This window comes from Euleptes europaea, chromosome 3, assembly GCF_029931775.1.
Source record: "Euleptes europaea isolate rEulEur1 chromosome 3, rEulEur1.hap1, whole genome shotgun sequence".
Classification (NCBI taxonomy): domain Eukaryota; kingdom Metazoa; phylum Chordata; class Lepidosauria; order Squamata; family Sphaerodactylidae; genus Euleptes; species Euleptes europaea.
The window spans coordinates 83586241-83604053 of NC_079314.1; the positions used below are offsets into that span (position 1 = coordinate 83586241).

At 39.3% G+C, this 17813-nt stretch overlaps 1 protein-coding gene across 1 annotated transcript in view; it reads right to left on the reverse strand.

The window, feature by feature from the left end:
- The window catches only part of CDK17 (cyclin dependent kinase 17), a 61375-nt gene that overhangs the window by 25873 nt on the left and 17689 nt on the right, over positions 1–17813 (reverse strand). Inside the window, exon 4 of the mRNA XM_056846701.1 lies at positions 6792–6917. Within this exon, the coding sequence (XP_056702679.1) occupies positions 6792–6917 (126 nt within the window). The remainder of the gene's footprint in view (positions 1–6791; positions 6918–17813) is intronic.

The window sequence follows — 17813 nt, forward strand, 5'->3', positions numbered from 1 at the left end:
TAAATACTACTCATGAGCACTCTTGTCATTAACTATGTAATTAGAGTATGCTTTTATTTCCCCCCCTTGCCAAGGTCTATTTGCAGTAATATGTCTGCTATTAGAATTAATCACACTTGTGATTAGCACTCATCGGGTTCCTCACAGAGCATTAAAGAAGTAAAATATTTTCTCCTAGAAGACCCAATTTCATATACCATCATACACCATGTATTCTATTTCAACCTTCCCAGCCATCTTTTTTTAATGTGATAGTTTCATTAAAAACAGAATGGGGTCACTAAGACCCAACTATTAGACATGGGGAAATGAAGCACTGAATGTTCAAGGTATTGGGGTGGTCCAAATGATCCCAGCATGGTGAGATAATTTAATGCAATAACAGTTCTATACTAATATAGGAGATAACATGTTTTAAATTCTAATCCCTGGGAGATTTTGAGAGGAAGGCAAAGTGCGAGAAGTCATTACGGACCAATATACTACACTGTATAGTTGTACCTCTACCGCTATAAGCAGTGGTCCTTAAAACTATTTACCTTTTTTTTTACATTAAATTGGGGGCCCTGTCAAAGTAAACCTCATTGTCTTAATAAAATATTTTTATAATCATAGGAAGGCTAAAATATTAAGTCATACATTATGTTTTACAGGGCAGATGAACTAAAAAGGACTTCCTGATGATATACTATTGCAAACTCAACACTGCCCTTGTCACTATATACAAAACTGGTCAAATTTATTTATTTATTTAAGTGATTTATAGCCCACCCTCCCCGGCCGAAGCTGGTTCAGAGCGGCCAACATCATACAAGATACAATAACATAATGATCACTCCACTAAGCAATAATTTTAAGGAAAGGGGTTTTAAAGGAAGACAGTTAACTCTGCAATGTAATTGCTATTTTCTTTTTAAAAAATATCCCTTGATTTTTTTTGACAATATATTTGTTTTTTAAGCAAAGTTTGCAACAAGAGCACAGCATTCTATGAGAGCAGAAGGACAACACGGCACATGCATGCCCGCAAACCCAAACACAGCTGCCAGATCTCAACTTTCACAGTACAAGGTCTTTACAAAATAGGGGGGGGGGAGGGCAGGGAGAGGCAAGAATCTGCAAGAACCGGTCCATTGTAAAGGCACATTATATTCATTAGAGGGCACTATTTTTCCTATTATAATTTTAAAAGAGGTTCCTAGAAATAGAGATTGCTTCAGAGTCAGGATGCTTCTAGTCAAATGGTAAGATTTTCTTGACAATATTATGTCTGGAGCAGCCAACAAACGCAACATTTGTGATCTTAATAAATCCTAGCTGTTTTTGAGTTTAAAAGATAAAATAGACAGAAGTGATAGAGTCATATGTCAATATAGTTTTGCAGCAGCAAGAATTACAATAGCTAAAACCTGGAAGCAAGTAAATAAGCCTTCAATTAAAGCCTGGAGAGAGAAATTATGGATGTATATGCGAATGGCCAAACTAACAGAGTCCTTATGTGGGAAGGACATGGAAGATTTCAAGAAAACATGGTCAAAGGCCGTCACATATTGCGACAAACTGGCGAAAATGAATTTTACTAATTTAGCTAATGAGTTATAGATAATTGATTAATAGTTTTTATAATGTTTTTATTATACATATGTTTTAAAACTGTCATAACACTTTTCCGGAAGTCCAATGTGGTGATGGGACATTGTATTAAGGTGGGTGGTGGTTTTTTAGGGCACTATGAATTTTGTAACTTTTCACTATAATAAGTAGTTTTAACTGTTAAGTGCTCTTTTGTATTTTCTTTTTATTTGCATGTTTTGCTTTATGTTTGTTTTATGTTATAAAAAATAAAAAAATTATAAAAATACAAAAAAAACATAAATAGAAAAACACTATTCAGAAATCCAATACTTAAATGTTAAGTTAATTTTTCATTTAAAGTATTTATAGTGCACCTTTGCATCTAAGAAAGAACCCCAAGACATCTTACAAACCAAACCACTACCCATGACTCATATGTTAAAGAACAATTAAAATACACCTCCCCCAAAAAACCCCAGCAACACCACAGCTACATCTACCACAACCAAACAGCCAGCTTGTATCCATCCCCACCCCCCATCAAAGCTGTCTGAAGTAAGTGAATATTCACATCTTGCCAAGAGGCAAACAGTGATTGGGCTATGCTGGCCTTCTTAAGGAGGACATTCCACAACAGTGATGTCATGACCCAAAAAGCCATGTTTCATGTTCCCACTTACCATGCTTCTAACAGTGCAAGGACAGAGCAGGCTTTCGTAACAATGTTTAAGTAAGGGCATTCTCCTTTCATATTTCCCTAACATAATCTGGGTTCCAGACCTTTTAGGGGGTTCAAGATAGAGCAAAGCCTGGAAGTTTTAGTGCAGAAATGCTCTCTCCTCTTACACTCTGCATATCTGGCCATACTGTAACTTCAAGGCTAGACTATTGCAACATGGGGCTCCCTCAAAGACAATTTGGAATTTACAAAATATAATTACTAGTCTGTTGACTAGAGGTCACAGATGTAATTATTACACCTATTATAAAACAACTTCATTGGGTACCGGTGTGTTTCCAGGATCAATTCACTTACTTTTCAAGCACTTAATGACTCAGGAACCCACATACTTAAAAGGATTTTTCTCTCCCAATATGACCTGTGCACCAGCTTCGATCCTCTCAGAATTTTCTACTGTTTCTTCCCTTGCTCCAGTTTATTATATCAGCTACAGCCCAATCATAAGCAGGTATGGCACTGTCCATTTAGTACAGCCTCCCAGAGAAAGTCAGAAGAGCATCCAGTTGGCATGTCTTCAAAGGCCCTGGAAACAGAGCTTTTGACTGTTGCTCTATGATTATTCGGGGCTGGGGGCGTGTACAAATCAATGTTTATCTGGCTATTTTATGATTTTCTATATCATTTCAGATGTTTGCACAAAGTCTGTTTCTGTTTCATTTGTTTAGTCAATATTTTTACATATAGTCATATAGCTATAACTAGGGCATTAAATAGTGTATGATTTACTGGGGCATCACAGAATACGAGAAGCTTTGGTCTGAGTTTGGAGAAGAAAGCAATTATTTGATATAAGTCAGAATAGCCATCTGGAAACCAAGGCTTTGATATTATCCAAAAGGAAAACAGATATGGAAAGAGGATGATGGAAGATATTTTATTTACACATGCAGCCTCAAAAGTCACCTAGTTCAGACACGTTCTAGGTAAGCTTACCCTATTGTCTGTTCCAAGCATCAGAAACTCAGTGTTAGAGTTGGAGGGTGTTTTGGAGGTCATCTAGGCCAGTTCAATGCAAGAATACACAACTACAGAATCCCCAATAGAAGGCCCTCTGGGACCTCCAAAAAGGAAAGTCTCCCACCTTTTGTGACAGTCTGTCCCACTGTTTAACAGCTGTTACAGTTTGAAAGCTTCTTCTAATATTTAGCCAATAATTACTTTTTTGTCATTCTAACCCATTAGTTCTAAGTCCTGCACTCTGGAGCTAAAGAGAACAAATCTGCTCTGTCTTCTACGTGACAGCCCTTCAGATGTTTGAAGAAAGTGATTGTATCTTCCCTTAGTTTTCTCTTCTGCAGGCTACACATGTCCAGTTCTTTCGACCTTTCCTCACAGGGTTTGGTTTCCAGAGCCCTCACCATCCTGGTCAGCCTCCTCTGGATGCACTCTAGTTTGTTGGTGTTCTTCTAAAACTGTGGTGCCCAGAACTGAATACAGTACTCCAGATGAGGCCTGACAAGTGCAGAATATAGAGTGGAATTATTACTTCCCCATAATCTGGATGCAACCCTTCTTTTACTGCAGCCCAAAATTGCATTAGCTTATTTTAGCAGCCACAACTTCGCTAATGATTCATGTTGAACTTGTGATAAACAGTGCAATACGAAGTGTCACACCCTTCTAAGTCCATTGAAGTTAATGGGCTTACAGGGGTGTAACTCCCAAGTATGTTTGCACTGTAAGACACCTATATCCCTTTTCACATGCACTACTGCCAAACCAGGTCTCCATCATCATATACTGGTGGCTTTGATTTTGTTTTGTTCTGAAATGTAAGACCACATTTAGCCCTGTTGAAATTCATTTTGTTGGGCTTGGTCCAATGTTCCAACCTGTCAAGATCATTTTGAAACCTGAGTCTGTCTTTTCCAGTGTCAGCTATCTCTCCCAACTTCATGTCATCTGCAAATCTGATAAGAACCCCTGCTATGCCCTGTTCCAAGTTATTTATAAAAATGTTGAACAGTTCAGGGCCTAGGAACAAGCCCTACTCAAGAGATGCTGCTGCCGAACATGGAAGTTACATTTACAGTTAAGACTGAAGGCTTTAGAGACTTATCCTTCATGAATTTGTTCCATAACTCCTGTGAGCATGGATACTTCGCGTTAATTGATTTTTAAAAACCTTTTATCAGACCTGAGCTCACTGTCAAATAGTTCTAGTATTAGAAAGATTAACAATCTCTGCTTAGGCAGCCTCTACACACCATTCATAATTTTAGAAACTTCTATCATGAGCTCTCTCAGACATATTTTTCAAAAAATATAAAATTTGGATTGGGAATAAAGGTGGGGTAAAGGTGAAGTAAAAAATAAACAGAATTTCTGCTGGCTTGAATGGCGAATTATAGTTTGCCATTTAATCAGAAATTGATCATTAGAAGGACACATGCCAAAGGAGGGGGGAGGGGAGTATAAGATTTTACTCTTTCTCTGCGACCCCCTATATGTAACCTCTGTAAAGGCACCTCTTTGTGGTATTCTGAGGTGATGTGTCTTATGCTGCCTCCTTGCTTTCCTTGGTGTTCCCTACTAATTTTTGGTGCCACCAAAGGCTCTTGCCTTAGAATTCTTAGTTGGAACTAAAGAACAGGATGGCTTATTTATAACTGGTAGAATGACAGAATAGTCAGCATGTGGCAGGGGCTTTGAGGTTAAAGTGGACCCTATAAATAAAACAGTTGTCTATCTTAAACTGCATTTATTTACATGTATAACAGCATTACAGTTTCTGTATGGTTAATAAGCTTAATGGTTTCAGATAGGTACATAAGCGTAGTGGTTCCAGACAGATGTACAGTTCTTGTTCCTCTAAAGTTCCTTAAATAGACCTAGTCACAAAGGCTTATTTTTTCACTTGCCACTTGGGATAATAACCTCCACACAGAACACAGATTTTTCTCACACTCTTCAGCATCTCACTCAGTTTTCTCTCTCTCCACACACCACTCTTAACTGCCTCTCACACAAAGCCTCTCAGAACAAACCAGTCAACTCCATCCCCTAGGGTACAGCTACCATCCAATCATAACACACTTCAAGCATCCATCCAGTCTCCCCTTTTCTTACTCTACAAGTCTGCATTTTAAATCACAGCAACATAATATGAACTCCACATCAAAACACAGAAATAAAACACACACAAAATATGTACATAGTGAAAACATCACAGGGAGTGTGTACCCTGAGGATTTCCTTGGATCATTCATGGTGTGGCAGACCTGCACAGCTAAACCATACCAAACTAGCCTTTCCAATGAGGTTTCAACCACACTGAAAGATTTCTTTCCTAGGTAAATCACAGCCAGTTCGGACTCCACATGGAGCTAGGATTTGTCATCTTCATGTGCACCATTATGTCCTTTTATTAAACCTCATTTGGGAGGATAGGAGCTGGAAGGAACCTGCTTAATTTTCTCTACATTAACACCCTTATCCTTTAGGCCAGATAACTGAGAAAGAGGACTATATCCCTTTAGGGAGGTATGAACTCAGAAACAGGAAACTGGCAATGTCATAAGCTAAATAATTGAGGTGGATTTCTAAACAGAAATAGCTTTTTGTAATTGACATTATGAACCTCAAGCTGCATTCAGCAAGTGGTAAAGGCACCATTAATTTATAGCAGGTGATGGGGTGGACTTCATTCCAACAGTAAAACCAGAGCATAAGGACAAAGACAAATGAAAAATCCAACTGTCTAAACAGCACCAAGTTATGTCACACATTCATGTTGTATTGTTCATGTTTTTCTGAACTGAAGTAATTTAAACAAACTTTTGTGTACCAGACATCAATTCATCAGATGCACAAGTGGACAGAGTAAAAAGGGAAGGATGAAAAAATTGTAGGGTTTTTTTACCCTAAATGAAGCCATAAAAGCCACTCAAGCAAAGGAGGCAGCCCTGCGAGCAGGCAAAGAAGGGGAGGGGGGAGCAGGTGGAGGAAGCAGCTCTGTAGGGGCAGGCTGGCTGGCATGTGGGTGGCCCGGTAAGCAAGGGCAGCGGTGATGAATAGGAATAGGAAAATAAACAGTATATGCAAAGGTGGAAAGAGAAAGGTTCAGTAGCTGATGTGTCACTCTCAGAATTTGTTGAAACTTCTCTCTATTGTCAAATCTGCTAATTATTCCAATTTGGTATGTTCGTGTTGAAATTTCTCCCTCTGGACATTTTTTGGGTTTTTTTACTATGGTGGTTTTAAGGTCTGTAAAACAATATGCTGGAAATTCTCCCCCCCCCCCACAAGGTTTCTGTTACCGTTTTATATATCTGATTTGTAACTATTTTCTGTTAAAAAAATGACAAAGTTACGGCACACAACCATTTTGTATTTCATGAAGTGGGCTCTGGCCCACAATTTTTTTTTGGTCACAATAGATGTATTCATCCTTAATGTGTTAAAAGCCTTTTTGCAGCAGATTGTCATAGCTACTTTTCTGGAACTGTTAAGAATGAACAGATTACCAACTTACCAATGACGCTCTGCGAGAACGCCGACTCATTGGTTGATCAAATGGCGGACTGTTTATCTGAAGCTTTTCAAGATAGCCGTCAGGTATCCTGATGTCTGCGGGTAGTGACAGGCGTTTGTTCAGATCCTGAAAATATAAATCATTACTGTTGAAAGGCAGTTTCAAATCTTGAAGGTAGGGCTAAATAATCAGTTCAGAGTGTTTTATAATTAAAGTGACAAATTATGCTAAAAAAGCATACAATTAAATCTTACACCAAAAGGTGAGGCAGCTTGCTAATTAACAATGTCTCAATACAAGACACTACAACTTGTTTCCAGTTAGCACTATTGTTGTAATTCCTACATCACAAATCCCTACATAAAACAAATCTAATCTTGTGCCTAAAGAGAGAATGCTGCTTTGTTTTCCATTAACAAGACAAAAAGCTGACTACATCTCCAAGTTAAAGTAAAAGGTCATGGGGTATAGAATTCCTTCACAATAAACACTTTCAGACACTGCTACGATGTTCTCCCATCACCTAGACATACATCTGTTTTCTTTTCATGTATGCACCTCACAAACTGGTAGTACCAGGAATGTAATTTTTTATTTCCTAGTCTCAGAATGTTAGCAATTTTAAAGATGACTTATTTTCTGATATCACTGTGTCCAGATCCCACTGCAATGTAGTGTTTCAAACTCCCAAGTTCTGGGCTTGGCTTATTTATCCATTCATAATTGTGGTTTTGGCGATACCTCATATCTTGACCATTATTTAACTAAATCTTGGTGGGAGGGGGGGAGAAAAAGTCCAGTCTGATCTTGAGTGATACTCTGAACATAGGGGAGATGGCATGGAGTAAAAATGTGATTTTACAGTAGTTTACATACATATGCCTACATTCAGATTTTTATATGTATAATCAACAACGTGGGAAACATTCCATGAACAGGAAGATACAGACAATTAGCATGATAAATTCAAAGTGACGTAATATGCAAAAAGGATATACAACTGGGTGGGGCATCTGGCTGTTGGAAATATAATGTCTATAACTACCACCACCAGCAATAATAATAATTGTTCTGCTTGAATTTTGATATTTCAAAACCTACAAAAAGACACACCCCAGCCAAACAGCCTCACAATATAAATGCCCACAGTATAAGAACATTGTAAAAGGTGTCCTGCTGAATCAGACCAGTGGTCTATCAAGTCCATTATCCCGTTTCAACAGAACAAAAACATTTATTGCAGCATTACGCCAATAAAAATTTAGAACAACAGTGTTACCACAGGTACATTGATATTATTTAAAAGTTGTGTCATGTTAATTAAAAAGGATATATATAGTTAAAATGTTTTACAGATTAGACAAGAAATAAACATTTTGCCATCAATTCAGAAAATTTTTTAACTTTGTTTTTTATTGTTTCTTTGAACTTTATTTAACTAAACTTTGACGAAGTTTATAAATTGCTGTGCAGAATTTGGCGACCTCACTTATTTGTTGGGGAATTTCATCAGAGAGGAGCTTCCTAATCTGAAGTTTTTCAGAATAGCCCGAGATTTTCTCAAACAAGGACCGGGTCAACTTAGAGCGGGCAGCCTTGTAGAATGAGCATCTGAGAAACATGTGTTCCAGTGTTTCTATTTCCCCAGAATTGCATGGACAGAGTCTCTCTGCTCTTGGGATCTTGTTATACCTCCCCTGTAAAACCGCGGAGGGTAAAGCTGAACACCTAGCTAAAGTGAAAGCTCTTCTGTGGGTGTGGATTTCGAGGATGGAAAGGTAGGCAGCTGGGGCTGGGATGTATCTGGTCGTAGGGGTAGACATAAATGCGGCTACCCTCATCAAGTCAGACTGCCATTCAATATCATTAACTCTCTGGCTAATATAACGGTGTCATCTGCATACAATAGGACCGAAATATGCCGATGTGCCAGTTTTGGGGGATGCAGATCAGCTCCGTTGAGGCAATTGGGGATGCTGTTAATGTAATAGATAAATAATGCAGGGGCTAAAAGGCAACCCTGCCTGACTCCCTTATAGGTGTTGACTGGGTCTGTGAGGTGTCCTTCTCTACTGCATCTTACTCTTAGAGTGGTCTGATTATGTAAGGCATGTATGAGGAAGAAAAGCCTCCTGTCGATGGAGGAAGATTCCAATTTAGCCCATAGAAGGGGATCCCGTTTCAAAATCAGCCAGCCAGTTTCCTCGGAAAGCCAACAAACAGGATACAGAGACCAAGCCTTCCCCTTACATTGCCTTCTAACACTGCTATTCAGAGGTTTACATCATTTGGATATTGAAGTTCCCTATAGTCATCATGGCTAATAGCTATAAACCTGTCTTAATCTGCTTTTGAAACTACCTGTGCTGGTGGCCATCACTATGTGCACTAGCAATGCATTCCACATTCAAATTATTTTCTGAGTGAAGTAGTAGTTCCCTCTGTCCTGAATCTACTGCCTAACAACCTCATCAGGTGCCTCTGACTTCCAACATTATGGAAGAGGAAGAAAGGGCTGCCCGTCTGTCAATTTGGAGAGATCCTCTTGGAGCTCTTCGCAGCCCACTTTGGATTTCACCATCCTGAATAATTTGGTACCCTTCAAAAATCTGGCTGCTAAACTACATTCCAAGTTCCAGATCATTTATGAACACATTAAACAGCGCGTGCCTGTTGTAGGAACTGTCCATTTATTCCTACTCTCTGCTTTCTGTCATTTAACTAAGTTTACTATATGAGGACCCGGCTTCTTCTCCTATGACTGCTAAGTACTGCTAAGCAAAAGACAAAGTAGCTAAAATTATGAGGAGGAGGAGGAAACAAACGTTACAACCAAAACAAAATCAAGCCAAAGTTAGCTGCAAAAGAACAGCGGGGTTTGTCTGCCTTAGTGAGTTCCCAATTAGGATTGGTAATGCCAAGTCTTCTCTTATGCCAGTTTTGTTAAATAAACCAAATATATTGGACTCTATGCTGTGTGAGATATTCTTACTTTCAGAAAACTGTTTCTGGTATGTTTGGAAACCTATTACAAATACTACTTAACATATACTCCACAGCTACTCATGACACCCAAAAAAACTAGGTGCTGCTTAGACTAGAAATACACACATCTTTAAATTTAGAGAAAAGCACAGAAATCTAACATTAAAAAGTAGCTGACGTTTCTATTTCTTTTTCAATCCTCTTCTCAATATAATGCCATCATATTTTCAACTGCATATTATACCCACAAGAACTAGAAACTGTAATGTTTAAATAGCTACAATTCTCATCATTTAAAAAAAGGATGATCCAGTGATTCTATATAGTCCACAATTTCATTTTTTTCCATCTCATACTGATATACAAAAACACACACTTTTTTTATTTTAACCAATGTGCACCTACTTCAAGCATCAATACAGTGGGGCCTCAAGCTTTAAAAATCAGGAGTAAAACAGAAGAGCAGTTCTATGGTTACCAAGAATACTGGTAACATCTTGTTCTAGCAGAAGAATTCTCAAATATGAAATTTGTTCTGTTTTTCCCCAACCAAGCTAAACTTCATAAATCATTGGAAGTGTTGCAAATTAAGCTAGCCTTATTGTTGAGGCATGCCTGGATAAGTTAAAATGCTTGTGCATTGCTTGCCCTCTTGAACACTTTGCAAAGACATTCATAACTCATTGTGTTTAGGAAACTGCACTTTATTTGGGAAATTCGTAATCAGATTTTTCACACACACATCCCCGATTTCCATGCAGTTGTGAAAGCAAAGGCAAACTGAATTGGGCCTGAGGGGTGCTTAAACCCTTTTGCTCATGCCTATTCTCAATCAACATAACTCCTTTCTGCTATTATCAGGGGTCAAGGGTGGGGGGTGGGGGGTGAGGGCAGTACCAGTCACTCTAATGCATTGTTTTTCAGGCTTTTGTTTACTGGCTCTTTCTCACACACATAAGTACTAACGCAGAAAAGCATCAGGAGATCTGATTGTGGATTGCCTGTGAAACATGTCATTAAGGATTGGTCAGTATCTGAATGAAAGATCACCTAGGAAATCGATATATTGTGTTTCAAACTCTACACAAGAAACGAAGGAAAAAGCACACACTCATATATCCATTGTGCTATATGTAATATTCTTCCTAGCACAAGGTTGCAAAAACAGTTAATATTCCTGGCTGCCAGCAGGAATTTAAGAGCCAGAGAAAGATGTATTATTTAGAAAGCAGCAGCAAAGCAAGTGATACTTGAAGGGAAAATATATAAAGAGGGTTTAAGTAGGAAGGGAAAATGGAGAGGGATGGAAGGCGAAAAAAGAATGAAAAAAAGTAGAAAGCTAGAAGCTTGGTGAGCACTAATGGAATTATCCATACAGGTCAAAATGAAACTGATTTGTGCTCTTCTGTAAATATCAGCTCAAATCAACCATCTCACCACCTTTAACCAGAATTAGGAAGACATCATGTCAGCAACAGCCACAAGGCGCATGCTAATAAGTTGCAAGCTGCTGCTCACTGAAGAGTATTTAATGTGGTGTGTTTGCTCATGATGCTGTCTGCTCTATCATTTAATTTCCTGATTAACTGACCCTAAACACCCTGTTGAAATGAAGCCAAACTCCTTTGATATCAGAAGGTCGGGGGGGGGGGGGAGAAAGTGCCGTCAAATTGCCGCTGACTTATGGCAACCCTGTAGACTTTTCAAGGCAAGAGACGTTAAGAGGTGGTTTGCCATTGCCTGCCTCTGTGTCACGACTCTGGTGTTCCCTGGAGGTTGCCCATCCAAATACTAACCAGGACTGACCCTGCTTAGGTTCTGAGATGAGATCAAGCTATCCAGGGGCTATCCAGGTCAGGGAAATGCCCTATAGCCTCACAAATAAAAACGGACATTGTATGCAACTACTCAATTGACAAAGAAACCACTGTACGTGCCCACGTTAGTTAGGGATCACTACCATTTTTTTTAAATTATGTGATGCTGTATTACATGAGCTTGTTCTCTTACCCTGTTCCCCCCTTTTTTCCCTTCCTCCTTGATGGCTGTCAGATCAAATTGTGATACATTTTATGACGTGAAAGAACTCAAACACTTGAAACTGACAGGATACGCAGTTTGAAAAAAATTCTGAAGTATGGGCACTTTTACAGTCTGCGAGAAATAATTACGTTTATAATTTCAATTTCTGGTAGGCAAATCATTATAAATTTCTTCAAACCCTCTTCAAGCATTTTAACCAACTGTTTTGAGTTAGTGTTTTCGCAAGATGAAAACCTTCAGCCTGCCTTAACATAAATGCTGTCCTCTTTTGTATGCACATAGTCTGCATTCAGACACACATTTAATTGCAGTTGAGGACAAGCATACATGAACCTGGCTTGTTGAACACAAGAATCTGCCTTATACCGAGTCAGACGATTGCTCTATCAAGGTCAATAGTATTTGACAAAGGGAGCTTTGACTCTTGAAGGCTGTTGGGTTTTTTGAGTTTTTTTGTGCCATCAAGTCACAGCCGATTTATGGCAACTCTGTAGGGTTTTGAAGACAAGAGACGTTTGGAGGTGGTTTGCCATTGGCTGCCTCTGCATCACAACTACGGGTGTGCACCAAATATTTTGTGGTTTTTTTGGGTTAGGGTTTAATAGCCATGAAATTTTTCAGGAAATCCGAAAATGCCAAATCTCCATACCGATATGGTTTTTTCACGTTTTTTTTCAAATATCAAAAAATGTTAGGGTCTATTAAACCCTATGAGAAATCTTTGTGGGGCTCTGGAGGGCGATTTTTTAAGATAGAGCTACCAAATTTTCAGTGTAGCTTCAGGTGACTCTCCTTAGAAGAACTCCCAAGTTTGGTAAAGATTGGGCCAGGGGGTTTTATGGGCCCCCAAAGAGGGAGCCCCCATTTATTCTCCATTGTTTCCAATGGAGAAAAAATGGGGCCCCATAAAATTGAACCCCCTGACCCATTTTTACCAAACTTGGGGTTTTTTAAATGAGAATCACCTGAAGCTACACTGAAAATTTGGTGCCTCTACCTCAACACAGCCGTCCCAGAGCCCTACTAAGATCCCCTTAGGGTAAAATGGACCTGAAAAATCGGGGAGGGGGAAATCTGAAAAAAATTGCTTTTTTGGATTTGCCTTTTTAGCTCCACTGAAATGGTGCCGCTTTTTTCGGTTTGGCATATCTGAATGCACACCCCTAGTACTCCTTGGAGGTTGCCCATCCAAATACTTACCAGGGCTGACCCTGCTTAGCTTCTGAAATCTGACAAGATCAAGCAAGTACACCTTTGAAATCTTGTTGGTCTTTAAGGTGCTACTGGACTAATTAAGGTGCTACTGGACTAATCTTGCTCTTCTAGTGCAGACCAACACAGCTACCCACCTGAATCGAAGGTAAGTAGTGTTTATTATGACTGATACAACTGCTCCAGGTTTTCAGGTAGAGGTTTTTCACATCACCTGAGCCTCTGAATGGGAGATGCCAGGGATTGAACCTGGGACCTTATACATACAAAGCAGATTCTCTACCACATAGCCCTTCCCTGGGCTCACAACCCACAGCCTTCTTCCTCCCTTACTGAGATTCACAGCTGAACACCGTCGCCAGTTACCTATGACATACAAATGCAGGCTCACAGGTTAACCAGAGTTCCTTCAGGGCCGCCCCACCCCCACCTCAAAGCCTAAGCACAAACAACTGAAATCTGTGCTTATTCTCTCCATTTATCCATAATTCTCCTACGTCCTATTTTCGATTGCAAGCTCCTCAGGACAAGGACCATGAACACTGATGACATTATATACATTAATAAATAATAGTTCTAATACTTTCACTTGCACAAGTGCAAGATCTTTGGATCAGTGTCACAATTCTCATGCAACAAGTACTAGGCAGCCCTTCCCTGAGACAAAGATACCAGTAGAAGGATACCCTGTGAACGGATCCCATTTTTCAGAAATGAAGCTTTTGTGCTTTCCCCCCTTCCATCAACTTGTTTGAAAATTAGTATATACTGTAAAAAAACAGAACAAGATGCCCAAATAAAGACATTTAAGTGCTAAAGCTACTTATCCAAGTGCAAGAGCCAGACAATTTTCAAACATTAATCATATTACACTATTTGTATCATCATGCTGTGTCAGGAACACCCTTAGTTAATGGGAATGAGTAATGCTTACCTCATGAAGGAAGTTTATTTTTCTATCAATTTAGAAAGATGACACAGAACATTTAGTGCCTTGGGGGGCTTATATCAGTGGAGGATGGAGGCAGTGGTGATTTACCTGCCTTTCCTAATTGCTGCTGCCCCTTGTCACTACGGTGTATTATGCTTCTGACCTCTCTTGACCCTCAGTAAGAATTTTCAGAAGAAACAGACTGCTTGGGGAAGGGGAAGATGGGGGAAAGACCTACTCCACCAGCATTTTCCATAAGTGCTTCTGTTATATCCAACCAAATGAACACTCTTTGCACAAGTACCTTTGAGGGTTTCCAATTAAACAGATGGTAAATATACATAAAATCAACTTGCAATAGCACCCTCAGTTTTCTTACAATGTTCCCCAGGTACATTCATAAAGAGTCCTATAAATAAAGGAAATCAAGTCATCTTTCCTCCCTTTGTTCATTGTTATGAAATATTCTGTTACAACAGGAAGAGAGAAAAGTTGAAGTCAAGAGCTTTCTATTGTATTTAGTTTATGAAGTATTAGGTGGATTAGTCAGCAGTATTAAATAAAAACCTCCTGAGTAATAGATGGAATGGCTCTGGGCTTTTACATACCACACTGAATGCCACATTCACCCTTTTTCATCTTTTACAGGCTTAATCCCTATTTTTTGAAGCTGCTGACAAATCTTTGCAATTTCATTTTCCAGCATCTAAAGCCCATAGATAGGAAACATGCAACCCTTTAAACATGCTTGCCAGGCTCCTGAGCTCCAATCGATCATATATATGTTTGACCATTTTAGCTTCCAATGAAAAGCTGATGTTTAGCTCAATTTGTTCAGATGGAGTCATATTGAACGTTCAAAGGGAAATGCATGATCCAGACAAGAATCTAAAGAGCTACTTCAGGAACTCCTAAGAGCCTGCGGCAAGCTCAGTGGGATTTCTGACTGTTGGCTGATCCCCATGCCATAGTGTAACCTGCTTTTGAAAGCAGTTTCAAAACATGGTTTGCCCATATCACATCGGGCTTTTTCCATATGGCAACATTTCCCTGTATTTTTCCTGTAGCTGCAGTGGCTGCCAATTCAGCACAAAAGCCTCAAGATAGTGAATTTCCCAGCCCCATTCCTTCCCAGCTGCCATCCCTCCCCCTGAGCTACCAGGAACCTTTTAAAAAATATTGGCAGTTGCTAGATTGCTATAGGGTTGTAATATAACAATCTATCTATTAGGGTCTCTGAATTCTCAGCTGTCATTTTAAAGAAAAGTCTCTAGCCACTTTCACTGCAGAGACAGACGAGAAAGTGTGTATCTCAGAAACAAAAAGGTTAGAGGGTTATTTTAAAAAAATGAAAGCTGGGAATTCAGAGACCTTAACAGATAGATAGTTATAATGCTATAGCTATCCAGTCATTGCTGATTTTAAAAGTAGCCACCTCGTGGCATGGGGGAGGAAATGGCAGCTGTCAAGGAACACTGATGCCAAAGTAGGTGGCACCTTTTGAAGCCTGATATTGTGATACTAAGCTACTTGCTCGGAGACTAAAGGACTGAGTCAGCAGTTCTACAACCTGAATATACAGAGAAAATGAATGAAAGAATGAGAGAAAGTTCCTGCTTTACTCATTAACAGCATATGCCTCTTAGGAATGCTCCTTTCTACACACAAACAGATTGCATTCTGAATCCTATGACCAGACTTTCACTGCACTAATCAGGGATATTTAAACTTGTGTGATACAACAGAACCTCATGTTTTGAGATTTCAAGATGCTGTTAAATTATAATGTTGAAACTCTGGACCAAGACCATGTTTGTACAGGCGTTTTGCCTGTGCACCAAAGATGTGTCAGCAAATGCCTTTGGTCACCCCAAAGTGAAAGGTAAAGACTACATAACTGTATGCCTATCTTGCCACTTCCACTTAATTATACCTGCAGAATCACTGGAAACAAACACTTTGCAGTTGAGGAGCTTCATAACGTTTTTTCTTGGAAGGTGTGTATATCTATGCCTAGGAGGAATGACTCCTGAGAAAACGTATATAAAATTGAGAGCAAGTCGCTTTTCTGCCTAGATTACCTTTTATTCTACGGAGTGAGATGTCTATGCGCTCTCATTTACACACACACACACACACAAACACCCTCTGTTACTCCAATCTACCAATGTTACATGTATTACATCACAAGGACATTACTGAAAATGTAAAAAAATTCCTCTCCGGAAAAAAGAAGCAGACAAATTATGCTTTGAACCAAAGTCTAAATTGCAGTTCCTTAAACCATGATCTGGCCATAGTGAGCCTAGGTTAGATTACTGTAATTTGCTCTACATGGGGCAGCCTTTGAAAGCTGCTTGGAAACTTCAATTCGTCCAGAACATGGCAGCCAGGTTGGTTATTGTTAGGGACCGGATACATGCATGGTATCACTCTGGGTTGAAAGATATACACTGACTGCTTTTCTGCTTCTGGGCACAATTCAAAATGCTGGTGCTTACCGATAAGGCCACACATAGCTTATGGCAGGGGTACTTTATAGGATTGCCACCTTACATATTGTGCAGCCCATCCATTGAGATCCTCTTTATTTATTAAATCATTTATACCCCACCATTCCTTGTGGTATAAGGTGGCTTACGATAACAGTTTAAAAGATTGCTTTATGAGCCACCTCCAGCACGTCTGAAGAGTTGGCACACAAATGTTCTGAATAAATAAACACCATATAAAAAACTAGAACTCAAGCTGAACACAGAATGCAGTTGATGGAAGAGTCACCCATGAATTCAGTCACTTTGGTAATCTTACCCACATTTCCTGCAAGTGCTGACACACAATTAACCTTTGTGCTTATGAGTCAGTTAAAAGAAATTATGAGCTACATGAAGTCATCTCCTCAGATACAGATATTATGTTCCTGATCACAAAAGCAACTGAAAGCTGGATGATCTATGAAGTAGCTAGAAAATGATGACATTATCCCATTCTATGCCGCTGTCACAGGGCTTCTGAAACCTCTAAGAACTTTCTAAACTTCTGTTCATTAGCATACCAGGACATACCCTCATCACTCTGATGGAAAGTTGTTCAGTTTTTAAGAAGCCCCATCTTGACAGCGGCACTGCATGAGATTTACTTACTTAGATATCTAGAGTTTTGTCTACCGTGCGTATAGTATGCTAACTTGCAAAACCACTGATAATGCTAGGTTGCAACTATATAATAAGGGTAATAAGGGTTTGAGATAATACTCGCAAACATATGATGCTCTTGATTATGTTAATAACTAGGCAAAGATCTGGCTTCAAGCAGATCAAATGTTTTAAGATGCTGTTTGTCCTGAACATACCTTTGCATGGAAGATAACAATTTTACAACTGCCTGTCTGGAACGAATGATATTTGGGTGCAAAACAAAATGCAACACATTAAAATCTGAAACATACTGCTAGCTGTGATGCCATCAACATGGTACCCGAATGTTGATTGATTCTGTAAACTTTGACCCTCACATAACAGAATATGGCTGTTTATTAACAACCCATTTCTGTTTATTTGTACCTATATGCTATTTATAGTGTGTACTTTTTATGCATCTAGCATCTGTTTTACTTGGTATGGCCATTTGGCTACCAAATATGTAATAGACTTGAAGCAGCTGTGTGCGATGGTTAAATTGGTACCGCAGTCCAAAGACATATACTTGCCATCATTTCCAGTCACTTGAGCCCTTTAGCAAATTCACCCTTCAAAGGCAGAGTTCCATAGCTATTATGTTCGGAAATACAGCTCCTCACCTTGTTTGGTGGGCACAAGTAAAAAAACGACACCGTTGCTAGCCTACTACAT